The 26,528-nt window shown below is 35.6% G+C and overlaps 1 protein-coding gene across 4 annotated transcripts in view; it reads right to left on the bottom strand.

The window, feature by feature from the left end:
• Positions 1–2,059: 2,059 nt before the first annotated feature.
• LOC111147873 (tousled like kinase 1) overlaps positions 2,060–26,528 on the bottom strand; it is a 190,830-nt gene continuing 166,361 nt past the window's right edge. For 2 of the 4 annotated variants that reach the window (XM_022504172.1, XM_022504313.1), the window contains exons 13-21: positions 21,315–21,412; positions 18,926–19,007; positions 14,794–14,885; positions 14,620–14,709; positions 14,302–14,471; positions 13,900–14,035; positions 10,553–10,664; positions 9,515–9,622; positions 2,060–3,831 (exon numbers count right to left, since the gene is read on the bottom strand). In XM_022504172.1, coding sequence (XP_022359880.1) covers positions 3,655–3,831; positions 9,515–9,622; positions 10,553–10,664; positions 13,900–14,035; positions 14,302–14,471; positions 14,620–14,709; positions 14,794–14,885; positions 18,926–19,007; positions 21,315–21,412 — 1,065 coding nt within the window. In that variant the 3' untranslated portion in view covers positions 2,060–3,654. Of the gene's footprint in view, positions 3,832–8,114; positions 8,188–9,514; positions 9,623–10,552; positions 10,665–13,899; positions 14,036–14,301; positions 14,472–14,619; positions 14,710–14,793; positions 14,886–18,925; positions 19,008–21,314; positions 21,413–26,528 lie in introns of all 4 variants that reach the window. The other 2 variants (XM_022504388.1, XM_022504231.1) reach the window with 2 other exon arrangements.

Here is a 26,528-nt window from a genome sequence, read left to right on the forward strand (position 1 = left end):
TTTCCTACTGCTCTTCCAGTTAAACCCAGCTGATTTTCAAGGCCAAACATTATGGGGGATTATCTTCCTGGCACAGATTCCTAGGACAGGGAGGGCAACCACATGTTCCTCAGGGAAGACCTCTGCACCTGTGATACCCTCTTCTGTTTGTGGATTACTGCGAAGTGCTTTTCAAGCTGCTCTTTTTTCACTGGGCCTAAGGGTGAGCCAAATTACAGGCAAGCTCTCTAAGCAGTGACTCGGGTTTCCTGTGGCACTTTGGCACCTCCTACAGGTCAAGGCTGCTGGTTTTTCGAGCCAGATGTTCTGGTGGCTTGTCTCTGATGCTGACCCCAGGGTCCAAGTGCCCAATGTGGGATGCCAAGGCCCTGCTCCTCCTGAGGAAGCACGGCTCTCTCGTTGACCCCTCTCCCTACTGTGCTGCCACACTGGGGATGGCCTCTCCTACCCATCATGATGTGGTCCTTTATATCTTTCATTGTAGAGAGCAGTTCATGATGTTTTCAGATCTTTTCCAGAGGGAAACGGCCCATATGTGGCAGTAGACTTGGTATGGTCATGGGAGGGGAAGAATTCAGGATCTTTGTATAACACCATCTTCCCCGCTGAATCTTAAAAAGTAGCTGCTAAGCACTTTTTGAATTAGATTAAGCCTTCAGAACATTTAAGTTCAGTTGTACTTAACGATCAGATAACATGTCAAAATTTAAAGTGGGACTGCAGAAAGACCTGTCGGTATCGAGGTATAAGGCTAAGGTTTTCACGTTTCAAATAGCAATGTAATTAAATTCTTAAGCTAAAAGAACTGCTGTCTACATTAGCACTAAAACATAGCTAATCACATCTGATGTCAGTCAACATTGTATTAAGTTAATGAACAGCAAAATGAATATACTCTTTAAATGTTTCGCTGAAACTCTCCCATCATTTTGGCTTCATGTAATAAGGTATTTGTAGAATATGGGTTCACATTTTATGGACCATTTAAACTGAAAGAGTTTTGTTAGCAGAGGGGGATGGTGATCAGTAAGGAAATAAACCCAACTCTACTTTTGAAAAACAAAAAAAAAACCCCCAAAATCTACTCAACTCCCGACTTAAAAATTAGGGTGATTTCTGTACTTCCTCTCAACATGCATACACTACAGCTAATTTATATCAAAGATGTCTAAATTATATGAAAAACTGTGTATTTTACCTGCATCAGTGCTGATTCCTAAAGGGAGATCCTTGGCTCATGTCTTAGGGAAAGATGATCTGCTTTAATTCTGAGGACAGAATTCAGGAGACCAAAACCAATGTAAGCTTTAAAATATATTAGAGCCAAAGCTAGCCAGTGACTGAAATTATTCAGCAATGGATCCCAATTTCCCATGTAAAGGAAACAGTAAATGGTTTAGTTTGGCTCAGTTAGCCATCTTGTACCTGTTGGGTTAGTGACCCAAACTATATAGCATTTGTTGGGAAAAACATACGTAGGTGTGTAAGTTGAACTAGGGAGGTAGTTTCATGCTGTGGCTTGTTTTCCTGCATTTCCACACTAGCAGTCCTTTTCATGCACCTGAAAGAGTATGGGAACACAATGATTTACACCACTTATTCCACCTAGTGTTAGATGTACGTGTCCACTTGGTATCTCGCTGAAATTTTAAAAACCAAGCATTTTAATTCAGGACTTTGTGACAATTACTATAGGAACACACTACTTAATTATATGGAAAGATGAAAACGCAAACAACAAAACTGAAAAATTTGTAGGCAGCACCTAAAACACCCAATTAATGCTAACATTTGATTATTGTATCTGTATTTTTGAAAAATAGGATTTGTTGTAATCTAGAGATGAGTAGGTACAGCCCTGAGGCCACTCCTCACAGTGCTGTGTTACTTACCCAGGATTAGCCTTGATAATGACTATTAGGTTCACTTTCACAGCGTGAAGCACTTGATACCTGTCCTGAAGTATACTTAAAGAATTTATGAAGTAGATTCTTGAGGAGACAAGTCAGTCAATATCCTAAATCTTCAAAGCTCCCTTGAAAGGTAATTTTCATAGTCCTTAAATTTTAATTGTCATTTTTATTACTGTTTTGGCTACATTCTCTACAATTTCAGCAGCATCTTAAAGAGACAATGTGTCTGTATGTACAATGAAACAAAATGGCTTGCAACATGAGAAATAAGAGCCACAGTTTAACTGTATAATATTAAGGAGAATCTGTGGTTATCACCTCCTTTTTCGGCAACATGGACAACTTACATGTAGTATCAGTATTGTGAATGTGACAAATAATTCTTACAGGAGTAAAATATAACATCCTGAAAAATAATGGTTTCTACCATACAACGCAGTTAGAAATGTTCACATTTTAACAAATCTGTACAAACCACAAGAAACTTATTTATGGGACCATCATCTCACCTTTCTGATAAGAACCTTCTAGAAATGTAGGATAAACATGAACAATTCATAAATCTAGTTATCTATGTGCTCCATAGCCCTAGAACCCAAGAATGTGACTTAATGAACCCTATATGTCCAAGATGGGTCATTTTTACATGCCTTGATTGTTAATGAATGCCAGCCTTTAATATCTCTCTATGATGTACAGTCAACTTGCACCTTTAAGGAGGTCATTAGATTTTTTTAGCAAAGAAGCAACATCATTTAGCAGCAATTAAAGCGCCTTCAAGAAGACTTAAAAAAAATACAATATCCAATTAGAAAAGCCATATTTTTAAACATTTGTACAAGAATAAGCTGCTGAAACCTGGTAATTGAAATACAACATCTGTACAACAATTTACAATAGAGCTAGAAGGGAATTTATCATTATCCTGCATAGAACTGGTCTGATCTGCATTTGGTTACATACTGTCACTTGTTTATGAACAAGGCCTGGTAACAAAGGGAAAATATCTTAATTCAAACATGTTGAAAACATCAGAGATATTTAGTGAATTCAACTGATTTTAAAACAAGCAGCTCATTTTGTCAAAGGTGTAAAGTGTGTAGGAGTAACAGCTCTCCTGTTAATGACTAGTGGAAAAAAAAAAACCAATAAAACAAAAATGGACACATGGTTTTGAGGTACAACTTGGTAAAAGCCAAGATAGGCAAATGACAAAGTCTAACTATGTCTAATGATTCTAACTCTCACATTCTACTATAAAACACAAATGTCACTGTCATTCAGTTCTTACTTTGGTTTCAGCAGATTAACTGCTGAATGCTGAAGAATGTATCCAGGCACTATAGTTCTTGTGTTAGAAATATTTTTTCTATGTGTTTTTAAATAATGAAAAACTACCCTTCATATTAGAACTCTCTAGTAACAACCAAATGTATTTAAGTATTATAAACGTTATTTACAGTGTTCCCCCAAACAGTTTTTCTTAACATGGTATTCCTGTTTCTGTGCAACAGGCAGTCATCCTTCACTGCTCAAGGTTATAGTCAAAAGTGTACATTTTATTCATTGTCCATGATCCACTCTCATACAAATGATGCCATGAAGAGCTTCAGTTCACAAATAGTTCTCAACCATGTCCTGCGTGAAAAAAAAAATACCAACAGAAAACAATCAAATGCTTTCAAACTCAAGTGTGTATCTGGAAGCAATTCAAAGAGATCATGCCAATTTTGGAGGAAAATCAGTAAGTGATGATGCTTGAGGAAGGGGGTGTGGGGGATGCTGTAAGCCCAGCCATGTGTAAGTTTCCTGAAGAATTCGATCTTCTCATATGCGGGAGAAGGTATGGGTCATTTGCCAGTTGGTGCACATCAAACCGATCTTCTTTTCGGTAGGCCAGACAGCGTCTTATAAAGGCCTTAAAAAAAGAAAGGTTCAGAAATTAAAATTTTTGCCCCTTCTCAACATCAGTCAACTGACTCCTATGAGAAGGATGAACACATTTAAGATAATAAGTATGTCTCATTATATATTAAGTATATCTTATTATATCTCACAGCTCTTAGTTCATAGTTTAAAATTATTAATTATTAAAATTCTTACTGCTATCACTTAATGTGCATTAAGGAAAAGTGCCATCTCATTTTTAAAGAATTTTATTCCAAGAGTAAAAATTAGCATTTTACTTCTTGTAAACAAGTTGTTGTGAAACATCAAGATTATCCAATGCCAGATCATTTTCATCATCTAAAACTTATCCAATATCCAAAACAAAAGTTGAAATTCTGTACCCATTAAACAATTCACTTGTCCTTCCCCCAGCACTTGGTAACCACTATTCTGTAAGTGGAATCATACAGTATTTGTCCTTTTGTGTATGGCTTATTTCACTCAGAGTCATCCATACAGTTACATGGATCAGAATTTTGTTTCTTTTTAAGGCTGAATAATGCTCCATTTCATGTACCTACCCCATTTTGTTTATCCATTTATCTGCTGATTGACATCTGCACTGTTTCCACCTTTTGGCTATTATGAATAATGCTACTGTGAGCAATGGCATATAAATATCTGATCCCTGGACTTGCTGGATGACATGGTAATTATTTTTAAAAACTCAAGTATAACTGACATATAACTTTGTTAGTTTTAGGTGTACAACTTAATTCGATATTTAGATTGCAAAATGATCAGCACAATAAAACTAGTTAATATCTGTCACCATTGTTACAAAATTTTTCTTTCAATAAATTTTAAGATCTATTCTCATAGCAACTTTCAAATATATAGTATTACTAATTATAGTCACATACTGTACATTACATTCCTATGACTTATTTTATAACTGGAAGCTTGTCCATTTCGCTTATCTCCCAACCCCTACCTCCACTAGTTTGTTCTTTGTATTCATGAATTTGAGTTTGTTTTTTTTTAAATAAGATTCTATATATAAGTGAGATCATATGGTATCGATCTTTCGCTGACTAATCTCACTTAGCAACTGGCAAGACAGCCTTCTTTCTCATAGCTGAGTTACATTCCATTGTGTATATACACATTTTCTTGAGCCATTCATTCACTGATGGACACTTAGCTGTTTCCATGTCTTGGTTATTGTAAATACTGCTGCAATGAACATGATGGTACAGGTGTGTTTTCCAATTAGTGTTTTCCTTTTCTTGGATAAATACCCAGAAGCAGAATTGCTGGAACATATGGTAGTTGTATTTTTAATTTTTTGAGGAACCACCACATTTTCCACAGTGGCCATACCAATTTACACTCTCACCAACAGTGCACAAGGGTTCACTGTTCTCCACACCTTGCTAACATTTATCTTTTTATTATTATTTTCTTAAATAGCCATTCTAACAGGTATGAGGTGGTATCTCACTGTGGCTTTTTTTTTTTTTAAGCAGGCTCCACATCTAACATGAGGCTTAAACTCACAACCCTGAGATTTAGAGTTGTGTGCTCTACCAACTGAGCCAGCCAGATGTCCCCTCACTATGGTTCTGATTAGCATTTCCCTAATTAATGATGATGAGCACCTTTTCATATACCTGTGCTATCTACTGCCTTTGGAGAATTATGTATTCAGATACTCTGCTCATTTTTACATCAGATTTTCTTTTTTTTTTTTTTTTTTTTTTTAAAGTAGGCTCCATGCCCAGTGTGGAGCCAAATGTGAGGCTTGAACTAATGACCCTGAGGATGAAGACCTGAGCTGAGATGAAGAGTCGGACACTTAACCAATTGAGCCACCCAGGTACCCCCTGATTGTTTTTCTGCTACGGAGTTTATATATTTTAAATATTAACCCCTTATCAGCTACAATTTGCAAACATTTTCTTTCATTTGGCAGGTTGCGCTTTCATCTTTTTGATGGTGTATTTTGCTGTGCAGGTGGTTTTTCATTTGATGCAGTCCCACTTGGTTATTTGTGCTTTTGATGTCAGATCCACAAATCCTCACCAAGACTTATGTCAAGGAGATTAATGGCCACATCTTCTTTCAGGAGTTTATTGGCTTTAGATCTTACATTCAAGACTTTCATCTATTTTGAATTTATTTTCATGTACAGTTTAAGACAGTGGTCCAGTTTTCCCAACATCATTTATTGAAGAGACTGTCCTTTTTGAACTCTATAATCTTGGTTTCTTTGGCGTAAATCAATCATCTATACATGGGTTTATTTCTCGGCTCTCTATTCTGTTCCACTGATTTGTCTGTTTTTATGCCAAGATCATACTGTTTTGATTGCTACAGCTTTGAAATGTAGTTCAAAATCAAGGAATTTGATGCCTCTGGCTCTGTTCTTCTTTTTCAAGACTGCTGTGGCTATTCAGAGTCTTTTGTGGTTTCATACAAATTTTAGGATTGGATGATCCATTTTTGTGAAAAATGCTACTGGAATTTTGATAGGGAGTGTATTCAATTTTTAGATTGCTTTGGGTAGTATAGCCTTTTTAATATTCTTCTAATCCATGAGCAAGGAATATCTTTCCATTTATTTGCATTGTCTTCAACTCATTTCACAATGTTGTTTAGTTTTCAGAGTACATATCTTTCACCTCCTTGGTTAAATTTATTCCTAGGTTAAACTGATTCTTTTTGATGCAACTGTAAATAGGACTGTTTCCTTAACCTGATAGTTTATTAGTTTATAGAAAAGCAACAGATTTTTGTGTCCTGAAACTTTACTGAATCGATTGTTTAGTTCTATCAGTTTTGGGCACAGTCTTTAGGGGTGGGTTTCTATATATATTGTCATTTGCAAATAGTGACCTTTTTACTTCTTCCTTTCCAACTTGGATGCCTTTTATTTCTGTTTGTTGCCTAACTGCTCTGGCAAGCACTTCCAAATATTATGTTGAATAAAGAAAGCTCCATTTCTCCTTATATAATTCCAGACTTCTAGAATTTTTTTCTGCTAAAACCCCCCTCCATCCTCATTCCATCTTACTGTCCGTTTACTTTGGCTAGAGGGTACGGTGCCATTTTTTTTTCCTTTTTAGCATAAAGACTTTCTTTAGATGAAGGGAACACTAAAGTGATACTGCTATTGGGGTTTGTTTCCTAGGTTGATACTGTATAATCACTACCCCTTTTCCTTCTCAAATTGGTTCTTATATATTGTCCTTCAAATGTTGTATTAAAAAAAAAATCTAACATAAGATGGTACACAAATTCTAAGTATACAGCACAAAGCAACTCTGTAGCTGGCAACCAGAATGAGAACCTCCTAAGTCTCCTCATGCCCCACCCCTATCTAGGCTTTGGCTCTGCTCCCAATCTAGCTGGGTCATCTCTGTCCTGACTTCTACTGTAGTTGAGTTTTGGTTGTTCTGAACTTTACTTAAGCGGAATTACAGCTTATGTTCTCTTTTGCCTGGTGTCTTTCACTCAATATTATATAATATACATTTAATTATATCGAAGTTTTGCAACATTTTCAAGGGTAAACTGATCATTTCCTTTATTTATGGTAGAAATAACTTTAGCTTGTCTTGAAATTCCTAACTTCCACATACATTTGTCAATTAAAAGCATTACAGGAAAACTACAACTAATATACCTAACTTTAAAATCAAAGCTTAATCACATTAAAAAGTATTTTGTACCTTCTTTGTTTGAAATTCATTATATGTAATTTTTTCTCTAAAAACAAACTTAGCTCTTCTTACCCTTATGTCTTGGCTAGCTTACTAGCATTTATCAAAAATCCTTCTGAATCCTTAGGTCTTAATCATTTTGAGCGGTCTTTGAAACTTAAGATGGAGGAATAAAAAAAATGAAGAGTGACTGATATGTCAAAGGCAGAAGCTGGTGACAGAGAGGTTAGGAACCCTTTAAGGAGTAAATGTACTGAAGATGCCCACACTACCAAGTCAGTGAAGGTACTTAATAAAGGTGTCTTATTTCAGGACAAGGTTTGAAAAAAAACAACACACACAAAACCCCACAAAAAACAATGTGCCCCTCTGCCTCCCAGATCTGTGACTGTGGTGCCTGTGAAGAGCCTAAGGCTAGAACCAGAGATGGCTAACTGGGACTTCTTTTTGGCACTATACACTCATTCCTGGTCCTTTCTGTCAGTTAATTTATTTAGTTTCTGTTCCCACCGATGCTGCAGATAGAAAAGGCAGGCAAAATATAGATGCTAGCATTGTCAAGTTCTTTTTAAGGAGCCATATTTACCTTATGAAAAACATGTGATCTTCTTATTCTGAAGCATAATGAATTATCTTCTAAAAGTCATCCAAATAACTTGCTAAAGCCAATTAAGATGCAACAGACAAAATGAAATACAAGACCATTTGCGATTCACAAAAAACCAGTACATTTTCAATTCTGAAGGTCACTATGACCTCAATCAGTGGCAATATCTAACTGTGCTTATCTATATTCTAAAAATACAGAAACTATATAATGCCTGTTTATGAATTATCCTTATGGCCTAGACCAGTCATACCTGGAAAAAAAATGGGAACTTCATGTATTTTTCTTAGGAATTTCATAGGGTTTAAGAAAGAGACGATTCCAACAGGGATCATGGAGATAACAAAGCAGGAGTGAAAATACAAATGTGAAAAGCCACAAGGATGAAAGTGGAAAGACATTAAGCACCATAAACATTTTGTTATTAATTACAAATGCTATTCCATGTTACTAACAGACGAATTAGAACTACAGAAAGCCATTCATCATTGATTCATAGATTGCTTCCTACAAACAGAAGGGATGAAGAAGTCAGGCTTTCTCGAGAGCTACTGTAGGGCAGAAGGTCAACAGTGAATTCTGGGGTCTAGCAGAAGTGAATACTTGGGGCCACAGCTCTGCTATTTACTAGTTCATATGATTCTGGACAAGGTAATTCTGCTATGGCTTAGATGACTTCCTTATAAAATGGAAATAATGAAGATAACTAATCTATACCTCATAAGGCTGTTAAAAGATAAAGTATCAACACAATGCTTGGCACATATCACTAGATGTCAATTATTACTACTTTATTACTTCTTGTATATTTAAGTATCTCAGTATTAGCATAAGCAGATATGTAAAACATAAAGGTCTTGTGATTCTTCCCTAATTTTCAAAGCAAACTGATGTGCTTAAAGAATCAGGGAGTGTATTTGGATCTTTAAAAGGTGAAAACTACGAAAACCAAGGACCGAATGGACAGATTCTACTGTGACAGCAATCCCTTAAAGTACAGTTGACCCTTGAACAATGTGGGGACTTAGGGGGTGCAGCTGAAAATCCAAATATAACTTTTGGCTGCCCAAAAACTTAACTACAAATGGCCTAGTGTTGACTAGAAGACTTACTGATAACACGAACAGTTGAGTAATACAGATTCTGTATGTTATATGTATTATATGCTGTATTCTTTCGATAAAAAGCTAGAGAAAGGAAAATGTTAAGAAAATCATGAGAAAAAGTACATTTACAGTACTATACTGTTTGTTAAAGAAATCTACATTAATAATGGACCTGTGCAGTTCAAACCCATGTGGTTCAAAAGTCAACTGTACTTAAGCACAATTTATGAAATGAAATTTACTTTACAAAACCTATTTACATAAATATAATACCTTTGCTTCACTGCTTACAACTGGTTTTACAGGGAACTGGACTTCTGTGGCTTTCAATATTGTATTTTCTTGAAGAATGTCTTGTTGTGATTGATTGTGACCAAATGGCTTAAAAAAAAAAAAAAAGTTTAGAAATTTCTCCCAAAGTATTTAAGCAGAGTAATTATCAGTGAATCCCCAAAATATAAATGATTTGTGTTCTGAAAAATCTTCTTCGTTATCTGGAACTTGGGATGCATTCTCACAGAAACAAAGTTACAACTGATGAGGTGAGTAAACCCATCTAATCGATCCTTAACATAGCTTAAACACGGTGAATAGGCACAGAAAATAAAGCTGTTGCGATATATTTAAGATGAAATAAAAATATTAAAAAAATCAAAATTTATTTTATGACTGTTTTAAAAGTAAGTAGTAGTGGAAACATATGTGAAAATTCCAAAGAATAAAATACTTTTACTACGGTACTGTCCTTCACTGACAGCTCTGGATTTGTTCCTAACTTGCAGTGACTTCCCACAGAAGTCCCTTCACCCTCTCTCCACACTGATGAAGGAGTTGGAAAGTATCTACAGGAGCTTGCAGCTCTGACTTCAAAATAAAGAGAGGTTTTGGAAGAATTAAGACTAAGTTTGACAGAGTTTCCCTGAGGAAGCACAAGGGGACACTATGCCCAGGCCGAACTGAGTACGTGTGTGCAGTGAGGTAGGAGTGGAGGAGATAATGTGAACAAGTAGAAAGAATGGAGTGTTTTGTTGGCTTGAGTATCCCTAACAGGAGAAAATGATGGCACTATTGATAGTTTCTTCTTTCACTTAAAAAAAAGGCAGTGTGTGTGTGTAAAGGGACAAAAAGCAGATCAAGAAAGCTGCTATGACATTAAAATAATCTGTTTGACCCATGGAAATTTTAGCAAGAAACAAAGTCCTGGCTTTCCTTAGAAGGATCTACACTGACTTCAAGTTAATGAAACTTTACATTTAAGAGGGAAAATTCAACTTAACTCCACACAGCAGAATGTTGTATACTGTAACTTACCTTTCTACCATAAAGACACTGAAAGAAAATAACACCAACTGACCACACATCAACCTTGTTGGAAATCTTTGGTGGTTCTTTTCCAACTACAAAACACTCGGGAGGTAAATACCTACAGTTTTTTTTGGGGAGAAAAGAGGAAAGGATACTATTAACAATCTGTAACTTAAGTCTTCTAAACATACCTGTAGAACACTCAGAATACTAAATACATAAAATCTCAGACGACTTTCATGAATTCAAAACTTTGTAGCATTTACATCCTTGTATCATTTGACTTGAGTCAAAACATACAACTTTGGGGCGCCTGGGTGGCTCAGAGGGTTAAAGCCTCTGCCTTCGGCTCAGGTCGTGATCCCCCGGTCCTGGGATCGAGCTCCGTGTCGGGCTCTCTGCTTGGCGGGGAGCCTGCTTCCTCCTCTCTCTCTCTGCCTGCCTCTCTGCCTACTTGTGATCTCTCTCTGTCGAATAAATAAATAAAATCTTTAAAAAAAAAAAAAACACACACAAAAAAAAAAAAAAAAAAAAAAAAAAACCATACAACTTTGTGATAAAGTATGCAACACACACCTATTATGTATGTGTATTATATATACTAAATTATTTTTCATTTCTGTATGTAATATACATATATCAGTAGAAATTATAGTGTTCTACTTTGAGTAAGCAATAATAAATGCTCTCCCAAGCCCCTTCACCTGTGTTCAAACTGTAGGCAATTCTCTTCCTAACACACATATCTGACCAGCTGGCTCTTTTGTTTAGAAAAGTACATCATCATGCACTGCCGAGGTAAGACCTCACTGCTCTTGGTTGTAACACAGACCCATCCTATTATAGAAGCAACTGGCTGGGCAGACAATTCACTTCGTTCCCCACACTGCTCCCCCGCCCCCACATGCTTCTTAATGTGACCAACTCTAATGCATTCCCTAACCACTCTTATTCATTTGGTGAGCACCTTTTTATTCTTAAGACCAACTGGACCTCCATAAGCCTCTGTTCCCTCCAGGCTGAGTTTTGCTTCTTCCCCCATGTAAGCAGCTAATATTATGGTACCTCTATTGTGTTATTAAACTAAAAATCACACCGAACTGTGAGCAGCTCAAGGAGTTATTATTCCCTGTGCAGTTTCTGAACACTAGCAGGATCTGAAATAAATTAAGTATTCAAAAATACTATGTTCTACTTTTAGGTGCTATTTGTAAGTTCATAATTTTATATAAAGGAAAGTAAAAATAAATTTGTCACACCTTAGCATTTAAATAAAAAGACCCATCAGGGATGCAAGTATCTCCCAACTCTAAAATTTAGATAAACTAAAAAATCCTGAGAAGTTATACAGCTAAATGGGAATCTCTTTTCTTTTGGTTTTATACTATGCTTAAAATCATTTAAATTTCAGCAAAATATGCACAGATTTCTGAAAAAACAAATCAAACTTCTTGAAATAGAACCACCAAAGATGGGGCACCTGGGTGGCTCAATGGGTTAAGCCTCTGCCTTCGGCTTAGATCATGATCTCAGGGTCCTGGGATCGAGCCCCGTGTCCATGTCAGACTCTCTGCTCAGCAGACAGCCTGCTTCCCTCTCTCTCTGCCTGCCTCTGCCTGCTTGTGATCTCTCTTTCAAATAAATAAATAAAATCTAAAAAAAAAAAAAAGAACCACTAAAGATGACCAATAACTCATTTATAATGTAAATCCTTTCCTACCCCCCCAAATCAAGTAAAAAGCCAGATTTATGAATAAAAGTATGTATTTCGTGTATATTTATGAAACAAGAACAGCTCTTAAACACTATGCTACACTGTCTCTTGAGACAAAAACCTATAAGCAAGGAGAGAATTATAGGAAAAGACACCAAAGCTATTTGGGAAGAAATGACCACCAGGATTTAGTGAAGGACTGCATTTGAGACCTGAGAGGGAATGAGGGACAAAACTAATTTTCTTCTCAGTGATACTGACAAATAGTTTACATCTACTCCTAAAAGACTGTACAGAATATCCCAATTTACCAAATACAAAGCTAAAAAAGCTACTGTGGCTGTAGGAAACTAACCATTTTTCAAAACATGTTTCTGTGGGAAATGCATTCCAGGTTACTACACAGAAATGCTCCAGCCGGAGGAAAATCTCCTTGCCCAGCTTTCCACTAGCAAAGCCAGAGTGCGAGGGAAACAAATAGTGGAAGTCTCTGCAGAGGAAGGATGATCTATTATTGAGAACTGTCTAAATCTATTATTTTAGACTATCTTCCATGGAATCCAGAGTTCTACGAGAGACTTGTTGCTAAAAGTCTGAAGACTACTGATTGAGGATACCACCTTTTAGGGGGTTACTAGTTTGAATGACTTGACTTTCTTTTGAATCTCTCTGATTTTCTTCAAATATGGGCTGAAAAAACTCCATGATTATCTTACTCATACTCCTAGAAAATGCTACAAGCAGAGTTTTAAAGTTAAATGACTTTAAAAGAACATATGAACATGACTAATCCCTATTTCATGAAAAGTTCATACAGATCCAAAGCATCTTATGGAACTGGTTATTATGTGCCTAGGCTGTGTGAAGACTGTTCCAGAAACCCCAATGTCACATTTATGTTTGTAGTCTCTATCTTGTTCAGTAAAGTTAAGTACAATTATCTCTCTAATTACAATCTTAGTCCTTTTTGCTAAACTAAGTTTGTCTTGAAATTTTATAGTCTATATTCTTCACTTTGGTGAATTTGACAGTAAGTCTGAAAATTCACACTGAAGTGATTTTTGTCAACACCTAGGTATTCTGAAGGGAATGACATTCCTTTAGACTTAGATCTGTGAACCTACAGTTCTATCTAGAGTTTATATGTATGAAGTTATGAAATGGTATTTCTGAGAGCCAAGTCCAAAGACTAAGAATATTCCAAACTTCTTTCCCATGCATGATCAACAAAACCCACATCTCCAATAAAAACTGTCACCACAGAACCTCTACACAGAGGACTTCATGCTATGGCTACTGCTTATAATAGTCAGGATGTTATCTTCACTTAAGTATTTTTAACCGATGATAAACCTCACTTGTACAAACAGAAGAAAATCCATGATTCTCCATGTGAGGAGTTCCTGGCTGGTAAATACTGAAGTCACTTGCCAATGCCGAGTTCTTCTCCCTTTACTTTGCTGATATTTACGGTTAAGACCAGAAGAGAAAAGAAGACTTGACAACAGTCATCTCCCTCTTGACTCACACTTCATATTAGAACTCTTACCACAGTAAACTCAAAGATATATGAAAATAAAAATTAAACTCTCATAAAAAGTAATCTAGACAATTGTGCTATTTTAAATTATACATTTACCAGTAAGTGCCTGCCCCTTGAGAAGTTAGATCCATTCCATCTACACCATAGCTATCATCATCCATGATCTTGGACAGACCAAAATCAGTGATTTTGATTTCTCCACATGCTGTGCCATCTACCAGAAGGATGTTTCCTAAGAACAAAATATAAAGGTTTTTTTTTTAATGATACACAGATGACATCGGGGAAACAGATACATATTTAACATACGTAGTTAAAAATGTAAATTTAAAATATAATTTTAAAATATGGTGATTCAATGGGCATTTAAAATTCTTCTAGTATTCCACTGACTTTACAGAACTACACCAAAAAGGTTTTCAGATAATTAATAAATATGACTTTTAAAAACTATAGGCTTTAGAACTTTAAAAAGTTTAGACAAATTTTATCAATTACCTGGCTTAAGATCATAATGTATAATAGGGGGTTTGATTTCATTGAGATATCTTAGTGCATTTACAATCTGCATTACAATAGACCTAGCTTCCTTCTCTGACATTAATTTATGTTGCTTCAGATAGAAATCCAAGTCATTGCCTTCACAGTATTCCAACACTGTACAAAACCTACAATGAAGAGAAAAAATTAGACATAAAACATTACCCAATAATTTATTATCACAGTGATGAAATGAAGAGTATATCATCATTACAGAATAAGGAGAGCAAAAGCAAACAGATTTTTTCTTAAAAACTAATCCTTATATTCACTTACGTATCTGTATCCAAGGAGAAATAATCATAGAGTTTAACTATTCTAGGGTGATCCAGTTCTTTGTGTATTCTATATTCTCTGCAGGCGTGTCTACGGGAAGAGAGAGTCTATTTATTCTCCATGACTATTAAATGTATTTTCATTCGATAAAAACCAGAAGGTATTAATACTTACTTGTGGTAGTTTTCCTTCTTCTCATCCCTCCAGCTTTTATTAAGCTGGTGGATCTTCACAGCAGCATATCTTTGTTCATAAAGGTCAAAAGCCTAAGATTCAAGGCACAGAAGAGTTAGGACCAAAGACCAACTGAATGGCTAAAGAGATTAAAAAAAATTGGTGTAATTTTTATAATAATATGGAATTAGAATATACACTACAGTTTTTGGTCTGCTATGATTATATATAGTTCAACAACATATTTACAGTCAGAAACAAGATACAAATTCCATCATATACATCAGAGAAAACTTTAATGTGAAATTTCACATTCAGGTTTCATAAATGCCAATATATTGAATCACGATAAAACAATAAAGTCGTTATTTGTTTTTTTAATATGGATCTGGCTCCTCTACAGCAGCAAAAGCAGTAAGCAGCCAACAAAACAGATGGCTATAGTGTATTTTTTATGGGTTGGATAAAGCAAACCTTTTTCCTCTACCTTTCCTAGCGATCCCTCCCACTTCCTTAAAAATAAACAAGTTCGGGCAAAATAAATAAATAAATAAAATAAAAATAAACAAGTTCCTAACAATTTCCAACTGTTTAAAAAATTCTAAACTTTATGAAACTGTTCAAACATAAAGATACATCAATATCACACCTAACTACATCAATAACAATTCCTTAAAATCTCTTCTAATACCCAACTTGTCTTCAATTTTTATTGGTTGTCTCAAAAAAAGAGGTTTTATACTGGTTTGTTTGATCAACAGCCTTCGTCTTACAAAAAAAAAAAAAAAAAAGATCAGTCTTCTTTTAAGGTCTCAGGTAATCAAAACATTTTTAAAAAGACTTGAATGTCATTTAAGAGCGATCTAATAATTTAGGTTCTGTGATTTACAGACAAGGTACCCCCTTTAAAAAAAAAACACTTAAATTTTACGTATTAGAAAGAAGGTCCACAGTCTCTACTCCCCCATCAACTTAACCTAAAAATAAGAACAGCAGACTGTCACAAAACTATAAAAGCCTAAGATCAGAAATATTATAGGATGCAGTAGTTAATAATATTTTGGAGTCAGATAACCTTAGCAGCTACAAAACTCTGGGTTGTTGAGAAGATTAAATGGGGTAAAACACATAAACTGTTAAATACTAGCTAATTATATTATTAAAAGCTTAAAGAAATAGAAAAGATTAAAAAGAAAAGTTCATGTGAGGGAATGTAAAAAAGCATTAAAGGGTAACAGAAAAAAATAAATACACTATACTAATAAAAATTATCAATATATATGGACTTATATATGACACATTTTTCTCCCAAGATTAGGTGAGTAAAGTATACCCTTCTCATAGGGTTAATAAGGACGATTACTGAGCAACTGATTCAGTATTTTCCACCTTGGTGTAGATCAAACTCTGTCTTTTTTGACTCACAATCTGCTACTTTGTTTCACAGTGGACCTGTCAACTGTGAAAAGGCTTTGAAGGGGTTGGAGAAAGTGGTTAGGATTTAGGTCAGTACTGAACAAAGTTATTAGGCCCCAATCTGCATTTTCTATTTCCTACATAAGCCCTTTCTTCAAAAAGAAAAGCTCCTCTTAGCCCCTATCTGCGATATTAGGAACAGTGCCAAGGCTATAGGGCACTGGCAGAAGGCTGTCATGAAAGGTCATGACAAAAAGCTCAGAAGCTGGGCAACATTAAGGCTGAGCAAGTGCTAACTGTACTTTTGGTGATTTTTAGATCCAGAGTGAGCCATTATGATTTTCTTTTCTACTTTGTGGCTTCAGTAAGCCTACTTGAACCACTAAGTGCTTGACGATGAACTACTATTCGAATCAAAGAACCATGAATTGGAAGAGCCATAGATCACTTCTCATGAGTGATGAGGGACAGAGCCACGTGGTGCTTAATGCTTGTCCAACTTAACACAACAAAAACAAAATGGCTGACAGTTGAACAAAGGTCAGAACTGAAGTTTTCTGAATCCAAATCCCATTATTCTTTCCCAGAGTCAGCAACAGAATCCAGGTTTGTCTTCAGTAAACTGAGAAGGCACAGTCCTTGCCTCATTGAAGAGAGAGTATTTCTAATAATAGTCTGAAGAGCTTACATTTGCTAAGCACCAGTGTTCCTTGATATAGCTCATCTAATCAGTACAGCAATCCAGGGCACCTGGGTGGCTCAGTGGGTTGAGTGTCTGACTCTCGGATTCAGCTCAGGTCTAGATCTCAGGGTCCTGGGACTGAGCCCTGTGAAGGGCTCCATGCTCAAGCATGGAGTTTCTCTCTCCCTCTATCCCTATCCCCATGCTCACTCTCTCTCTCTCTCAAAAATAAGTAAATAAATGTTAAAAAAAAAATCATTACTACAATCCTATGATGTAGGCACTGTTATTATTCCCAGATGGAAGACTGAGACAGAGGATGGCAAGTCATAAGCCCAAGTATATACAGTTAGTAAACAGCAGTCAGTTCTAGTCAGGATTCAAACCCAGCCTATCTGGCTTCAGAACCCAAGCTCTTAACCACTAACTGTACTAATACATAACAAAACAAAGCACAGAGTGTCAACAAGGAGCTATAAAAGGGAGACCCACAGGGAAGTCTTCTACAGGAATTAAGTTTAAGGTGAAAATAAGCCCTTTGATAAGACTTCATCCTAATTAGGAGCAAATGGGCAGTCCCTGGGGCTTATAAGCAGGAGCATGAGATGATCAGACTGCATTTTATAAAAAAGCCACTACAGCTGCAGCATACATCAATAAACTGGAGAGACTCAATGAGCCCTAAAGATGGTAATTAGCTAGGAGGCTCAGGGAGCAATGCAAACAAGAGACAAAGAGGCCTTGGGCTAAGACAGAGAGGAGAAGGGTCATTGCTAGATTTAAGAGAGCTTAATGATATAACTTAGCAGTGGGTACCAGGGACTGGTTTTATGTTGAGGGAAGAAGTTACGGAAAAGGTGGAGCAAAGGATGGCCTCTAGGTTTTTCACTTGAGGGATGGATTAGATGGATGTATTACAGTGGGGAGCAGTGTCAAAAGGAAAGGTTTTGGAGAAGAGGTAGGTAACTTTTGGGTCAGATCTGAGTTTGTACTGCATATGAAGCCTCCATGTGAGGTAAAAAGACTAAGTCATGTATACCAACAGGTATGGAGCTCAGAAGGAAAGTGTAAGATGGATATTATGTATACTGCTAAAATAATGGCTTTCTTTTCCTAAGAATGAAAATCCTCTTTGGATTTCTCTTGGTTAGGAGAAACAGGCATTAATGTAGGTCTTTTTGTAAAAAAGTGAAGAGGCCTAACACGAACTTTGGAAAGCAGGGGATACACTTCCCTTCAAGCCATTTTGGCTTATGAAAGGTTTCATTGGAACCTTCCACTTTTGGATAGCTGGGAAACCTTATTTGAAAAGAAATTCTTCTTTATAGAATATAGAATGATAAAAGACCTTAGGAACTACAATTTTTTTAAAAGATGTATTTATTTACTTGAGAATGAGTGCATGAGTTGGGGGGGAAGAGCAGAGGGAGGGGGACAAGCAGACTCCCCTCTGAGCTTTAAGCCCAACCCCATGACCCTGAGATTATGACCCTGAGCTGAAATAAAGAGTCCAACACTTAATGGACTAAGCCACTCAGGAGCCCCAAGAACCACAAAATTTAAAGGTTGGGCAGAAAGATACAACATAAAGTGAAAAAAGGTAAGATACAAAACATTGAACATGGTTGACTAAAATTTTTCTACATTTATATAGGTGCACTTAAGAAATACTGACCTTGGGTAGAGATTTGGGTAAATTTAGGACATGTAAGTCTTGTGACATGTTTAAATTAAGGGGTACAATCTTTCCACAAATGTACTGTATTAAATAGCCTCCTGCCTCTCATGATTCTAATGACCATTATTTGTATCAGACTGGCTACTGGTAATGAGGTACCCAGATATCAGTGTGATGCATGGAGTCTCCACTCTTGAGATTAAGACAACATAAGCAATGAGGCTCTTTTGTAATGAGAGCTGGGACATAAAATCAGTCAAAAAATCATAAATCAATCAATGAAAGACAAGTACTTAACCATGTACTTCTCTATCTTTGCTATCTTAGTGTAAGAACAGAAAAAAAATATGTATTACCTTATACACTTCACTAAAGCCACCTCTACCAAGCAGATGAAGTAACAAATATCTTTCATTTAACGTTGGGTGATCTTTGAACCTTAAGGGTGGGAGAAAAAGATACTTAGGTACATAAAAACACATACAAAAAGGTTCCTTACCACAATAAAGTTTCACTCTCTCTTCTATTTCAAGCTATTTCTTTCTCAGCAACTCTTCTGCTAATTTTGAATTCCATTCTGTACTGCTTTTCGTTCTCCACCTGCATGGCTACTTTCAATCTGAACTCTTTGATGTTCACTAAGCTTAACGTTTAGCTGAACATTCAGGTTCAATAACCAACAGCACTCTGATAAAGACTTACCAACTCCTGTATTTCTAAGAGCTTTATGAAATCCCACAACTACTCAGTAGGAATTATTTCCAATGGAAAAATATACTTTTACATGGGAGTACGGTTAATCAAGATTTTACAGTAGTACTGACATATGATTAAAAATAATTATATGTATAAATTGGCCTTCATACATGATTAAATTTTACTGTCTTTGGACTTCTTTAAATAAAATTTCAATTCCCAATTAAAAAATGAAAGCTTAAAAAAAGAAACTTAGAAAAAAAATCACTCACAGATTAATACTCTTAATACTATTTAACATTTACTGCTCCTGCTATATATTAAGCATTTACATGTATTAACTCATTTATTTCTCAGCCAACCCTATGAAGTAGGCCTTGCGACTATCTTTTATTTTACAGATGAGGGCATCACTGCACACAAAGGTTAAGTAACTTGCTCAGGTCAACAGTTAATATATGACAGGGCTGTGCAGAAAAAATTGATTCCAAAATGAGCACTCTTGAAATTAAAAAACAAAACAAAACCCAAAACAATGACAGCTTTATTAATTCCATGTGTAAATATATTTTATTTTATTCAAAGTCAATTGGATAAAGTTTTGGCAATTTCTTTTCTTGAAGAACTTGTTAATAGAAGAGATTTCTGCCAAGTTTTTGTTTTTGCTTTTTTTAAAGTAAACTTTTTTGTAAAGCAAACCCCAATGTGAGGTTCGAACTCACATCCCAAGATCAAGAGTCGCAAACTCTGACTGAGCCAGCGAGGCACTCCACCGTTTGGTTTTAAAATGAAATGAAAAGCTGTAACAATTCACTTAATTTTCATCAAGTGGGCTAACTCATATCCACAAATAAGTTTGAACATAATTTTCAGAAGAGACAACTGTAAATTAGTTTTGTCCTATCCTCTGTATTAGAACTTTCATCTGGTACATAACTACATTATTTCATTCACCTTATGCAGAGGAAGGATCTGTACATTTATGAATTATACATACACAAATGATCATGAATAGGCCTTCTTTTAAGCAAGATATTTATTGTTCATTAGAGAAACTGGCCATTTCTAACTGTGACTTTCATATTAGGTCATGAAGCTTTAAATGACACAAGTCTTATAGATAAAGTAGAAAAAGACACTCTTCCCCTCCTTCACATCAATTAAATCCCAAGTAGTGCCTTGGTTAATTTCTATCTTCTTCATAAAGCTTCCACCAGTCCACAGTTATTTTCTCTTCTTTTGAGTTAGCATTATTATCGATGGCACTCATTTTGATAAGCAAGATAAAGACAGAGGCTATAATTTAAACTTATTTCTTCTACAGTTTTTGCATAAATTGAAATAATTTCAACTATGGCTTACTGAAATACTGTTAGTTGAAACAATTTCTCCTTCACTATTGTAGTATTTACTTTGGTATTCAGTCAACAAATATTTGGGGCCTAGCATGTGCCAGGCACTGGTCTAAGGTTTGGGGATAGAGCAAAAATAAAATGAAGTCTCTGCTCTCATGTAGCGTACATTCTAATGTGAGGAGACAGACAACAACAGAAAAATAAATCTGTAATTCCAGGTAGTGATAAATGCTATGAAAAAATAAAGCAAGGCAAGGATACCGAGAGAAGAGATGGAATGAGGCAAGGACTGCTATCTTATACAGGGTGGCCTAGGGACAGCCTCTCTAATGATCACTTGGAGTGAAATAAGGAGTAAGCCACTCAGATATTTAGAGGAAGAACACTTCACGCAGAGGAAATGACATGCACAAAAGTCCTGAGATGGGAATGTGCTAAATAAACATGTTCTAGGGGGCCAGCTTGTGCACAACATATAAATGAAGGGAGGATGACAGAGATGGGGGTGGTGAGGTGGCCAGAGACCAGAGCACAAAAGGCCGTCTAAACATGGGAAGGACTTTGGATTTTTTCTTTGGATTTTTTCTAAGTGTTCTGAGAAGCCCCCCAACAAGAAAATATTGTGTGCATGCTCTCCACAGGAGAGAAAAAACTTTTTATCACATAAAATTGTATATTATGAATAACAACTTACTGCGAATTATCTTCATTATTTATTCTTTTGAGCTCTCGAATATGAAGATTTCTGACTCTTTCCAAACGTTCAAGTTCTGCCTGGATTTCTGCCTCTTCCTGAAAATGAAGAGAGGGGACTATAACAAGCTCAATTTATTTGCAGTATAAAAAAGATATTTTTACCCATGCATCAATTTTTTACAGTGATGGGAAGAATAGTATATTATAAAGTACAACTGAGTTAAAAGACCAAAGTGCACTTTTCAATGCCTGAAAGATGGAAAGAGATAAGGCAAAAGCCTATTACAAGAAACCATCCTCCACATGAAAATCTATACCTAATGAGATGCTGAGTTTTATTCTGTACTACAAGAAATCTATTTTTATAATATCTAAACTGAAAATGACTGCAAGGTAGTTGAGGCTGACTTATAACGCAAAATGAGATGAAAATTTTATTTCTGGTACATCCTAATTTTAAGAGGGAATAATTTAATAATACAAAACAAATGAAGGTGTTTTACAATAGTCAAAAAAGGAAGAAAGGAAGAAGACAGAACCACTGATTATTTCTAAACCTTACAATGTCTGAAACACACACACACACACACAATCTGACCACTCACTTAGGATAAATACCCCTACACTCTTAGAGACTCTAAAAACAAAAATTATATGGACAGCTGTGGTAGATCCTCAGTTATTAGAGCAGCTCTAGGCAAATTCTAAAGAAATTAACATTTAATATGAAAATTTTGATAAATACATTTCATGTCTCAAAATATACAATTTTGAGAACATTTAAAAAAAAATCAGACCCCAAATAAACAACCACCCACCTTATACATCTCTTTGATTTGTCAATATAAATCTGAATACTCCACAAGGGACAGACAAGGATATACCAAATTTTGGTGGAAAATTCTTGAAATGCCCAATTTTATAATATTTCTGAGTATCTGTTGAGTAAATCAACAAATACAAATTGCCTTGGCCTAAATGTGTATCCACTAACATTATAAATCTATACTACATGGAATAGAAGTTGTTTCTGAATATTACACTTAAACATATCTATATTATATTAGCTCCTTTTAATGATTTATTTTTTATTTAAAAAATCCTTTATCTAAAAAATAATTGTGAAGTTTACTTTGAAAATATAAGTATCATTTCATTCCAAAGCAGAGAGATGTATAAAAGGTGTAACACCTTTATCTAAGGCTTAAACTGAAAGGAATATTCTAAGTATGATAGAGAAAAACAAATGTTTGCAGATTAAAAAAAACAATCTGAGTATATTGTTTGTATTCCATTTGACCCTTAAGGTTATTTTTATTATTTGAAAATGAAACTCAAACATTACTTATTGCAGAGATATTTAATATGGAGTAGGCATTAGATGATAAATAGAAACTTTCACAGTAAATTTAAATGAAGATAAACCTTTCTAGAATTTTGGGGAGATTTTTAAAAATGCGCTAAACAGACGGTTTTAATTTAACTGAAATTTCTTAATACAGCTTCAGTCACAAATATTTCTTATTTTAATGAAAAAAGAAAAAGCAATAAATAGTCTAAGGGATTAAATAATTGAAAATTCATCACAAGGACAGCAAACAGATTAAAAACTTTTGGAACAAGACTCAAATCACAGCTTAATTGTCTTAATTTATAAAGACCTATAAAGTAGAATAAGAAACTGGCTATATAGGTATGTCCATGAGTATGAAAAATTCAAATTCATTTATACCGCAGAACCCTGAAAGTGTTAACTCTTTCCTTACGTATTACTAACATTTTCAATCTTAAAACTTGCCATTAATTTGATTCTCACACATGTAGGAAGCAACTAAACACTTGGTAGGCTGGTAGAATTTTAAATATCCGACAATGTCTAATTATTAGGATAACTACAATAAATTGATTTAACTTTTATTTGAAATTGTGGTATGGGGATACTATTTCAAAAGAGAATTTATAGAAATTAAATTTTGCTGAGTCAATAAATACATAATTATGAGATTCAACTAGATTGTTGATAGAATTAATGTGTTTAATATTTTTTAGTAATCTTCAGAGGTCCATACAATGGCAGTAACCAATATTGCAAAATAAATACTCATTAAAGAAAGTAGAATGTAAAACTGAGGGTTGCTGGGGGGAGGGGGGTTGGGAGAAGGAGGGTAGGGTTATGGACATTGGGGAGGGTATGTGCTATGGTGAGTGCTGTGAAGTGTGTAAACCTGGCGATTCACAGACCTGTACCCCTGGGGATAAAAATATATTATATGTTTATAAAAAAAATAAAAATAAAAATTAAAAATTAAAAAAAAAAGAAAGTAGAATGTAAGTCTTTGTCAGTTAACTAAACTTTTTTATCCTCTATAAAACATGACAGGTATGTCCCATAAAATCTTACAATCTAAAAGCATAGGCAAGCTACATTTGGTTTGAATTATAAAGGTCACAGGAAAAAACAAAATGTCAGAAGCACTAAGGAAAAAAAAAAAAGAAAAGGAAAAAGCTGGATCCTCCATATTTAAGAGGAAATGTCAAGTAAAGGACCTTTTTTCCCCCTAATAACCAAGTCTTATATACTAATAAACATAACTCCTTCATAGTCAGTGAAATATATTTACATTTTATCTTCAATATTATAATTTATTATTTATTCCACACATCTTGGATCTTAAACTAAAGTGACATACTTCTGGGGGAAAGATAATTCTGAAATGCTTAAACCTCACTGGTGGCAAAAAAAAAAAAAAAAGCATACATACTCTTATGGACTGAAGGTTTGTGTTCCCCCCAAATTCATGTTTAAGCCCACTGTGATGGTATTTGGAGATGGGGCCTTTGGGAATTAGATTAGGTCATGAAGGTGGGGCCCTCATGGTGGGATTAGTGGCTTTATATGGGGGGGGGAGAGAGAGAGAGTTCTACCCTCCCCATCTGGTCCCCTCTTTGTGGGAGTACAGATAATAGGACGGTGTGAGGACTTGAGAAGGCAGCCATCTAAAACCAGGAAGAAGGGGCACCTGGGTGGCTCAGTGGGTTAAAGCCTCTGCCTTTGGCTCAGGTCATGATCCCAGGGTCCTGGGACCGAGCCCTGCATCGGGCTCTCTGCTCAGTGGGGAGCCTGCTTCCTTCTCTCTCTCTCTCTGCCTGCCTCTCTGCCTACTTGTGATCTCCGTCTGTCAAATAAATAAATAAAATCTTAAAGAAAAAAAAAAAAAAACAACAGGAAGAAACAGATCCTCACAAAAAATCGAACTGTGCAGTACGTACCCTGATCTTGGATTTCCACCTTGTGAGAAAATTAATTTCTGTTGTTTAAGACACCTAGTCTATAGTATTTTGTTATGGCAGCCCAAAAGATTAATACACATACTTTCAGGCAAATGTTAGGACAATACAGCCTCTTTACATAAAGGGGCAAAGCCCAGTTTTTGTATGGCCCCTGGGTACAACAGTCTAGAATACAGTAGTCTCATCAACAGATCTACATTTATTGCAGTCATTTCCAAAGATCTATCCTGTAGACTACACTCTCCTTGCTTGAGATCAGCATTAATCTCTGGGCGGTCCTCAAAATTAATCACTTTCAGAGGGCTCAGGAGAACCAAGTGTGACCCAGACTCACAACTGACCTGAGTTTATAAACAATGGAATCTTCACACCCACGGCAAAATAGGCCAGATTACTAAAATATAAGAGAATCCAACTAGATAGATGGGGCTTAAGAATACCAATTTCAATCCTTGAGTCATCCACTAGCTGAGCAGTTAAAGCAGAAGAAGAAACATGTATAAGAACAGACTTTTGAGTGAGAGAGAAAGAGAGGTAGGTTTGGAGATCACATTCGGTAAAAGGAAACAGCTCTTTTCTGTTTAAACAGAAAGATACAGCAATGGACAATTTAACCGTATACACTACAGCTATTCTAACAGTATTTTAAAATAAGCTCTTAATATTCTGAATTAAAACCCAAGTCATACAAGTATACAACAACAGATCTCAATACTGCCTCATTGCTTAACCTACAAAACACACCACCTCCCAAAACTTTTAACTTTAAAAAATTTACATGGAAGGCAAATTCCACAGCAACTTAACCAAAATGGTTTGTCCTTCAGCATAAGTTTGACATAAAAATGCTTTGTATTTGTAAGCTAAGTCTTTTCTGGCAACTTAATATCCCCTTGGCTCGACTTCCTAAGCCAAAAGTCAGCAACAGTAATATAGAATCTCTGTAAAATGCCAGGTTAAAACTGCTAGGTCGATTTCGGTGCATTTCCCATAATGGCGATTTTTAGAACAGCAACTACTAAAAGAAACGTGGGGTGTGTAGGCATTAAAGCTATAAAGCTTAAAGAATTATAAAATGCATCTTCACATGTAAAACTGATATATTCCCTGAAAAGAATTAAACATACTAGTTTAAACTTCTTTAACAAATCTTGAGTATGTTACATGTTATATCCACAAAAACCCCTCAGTTTGGGGTGCCTGGGTGGCTCAGTGGGTTAAAGCCTCTGCCTTTGGCTCAGGTCATGATCCCAGGGTCCTGGGATCTAGCCCCACATCGGGCTCTCTGCTCAGCAGGGAGCCTGCTTCCTCCTCTCTCTCTGCCTGCCTCTCCCCCTACTTGTGATCTCTGCCTGTCAAATAAATAAATAAAATCTTAAAAAAAAAAAAAAGACACACACAGGTATAACATTTATATGTAATTAAATTATTAAAAAAAAAAACCTCAGTTTCGAAAAGCTGCTTTTCTATAAAGCCAAGATAAGATAAGTATTTTGATATATCATTCTCAGCTTGAGAATGAGAGTTGGTAAAAAAGGAATTCTGTATGGTATACTTTGAAGATGGCAGAAGAAGAGAAACGCATATCACTTCCAACAGTCTATTCAACAGCACTGTCACATTACTCGGTCTAGGAAAACTAGTTCAGAATGAGGTTTCAAAAAGTTTAACTCCATATTCATTTTACTAATATGAACAATATTAATCCCTCAAAAGCTGGTATCCATAGGTCCTCAAATTTTTTAATTTCATAAACTATAATGTCATTCTAAAACTTCATCACCAGGAAAGTGAAAGGTGAAATTCACAAAGGTACTACTGAAAGCTAATGGAGAGAAAGAGCCGTGCAGAAAAAAAGAATTAAAATCATTAACAATTTACTTAATCTTTATCCCTGTCGTATGTCCCCAGATTATTTCTA

Source organism: Enhydra lutris, unplaced genomic scaffold (genome assembly GCF_002288905.1).
Source record: "Enhydra lutris kenyoni isolate GAN:26980312 unplaced genomic scaffold, ASM228890v2 scaffoldscaffold1, whole genome shotgun sequence".
Lineage (NCBI taxonomy): Eukaryota > Metazoa > Chordata > Mammalia > Carnivora > Mustelidae > Enhydra > Enhydra lutris.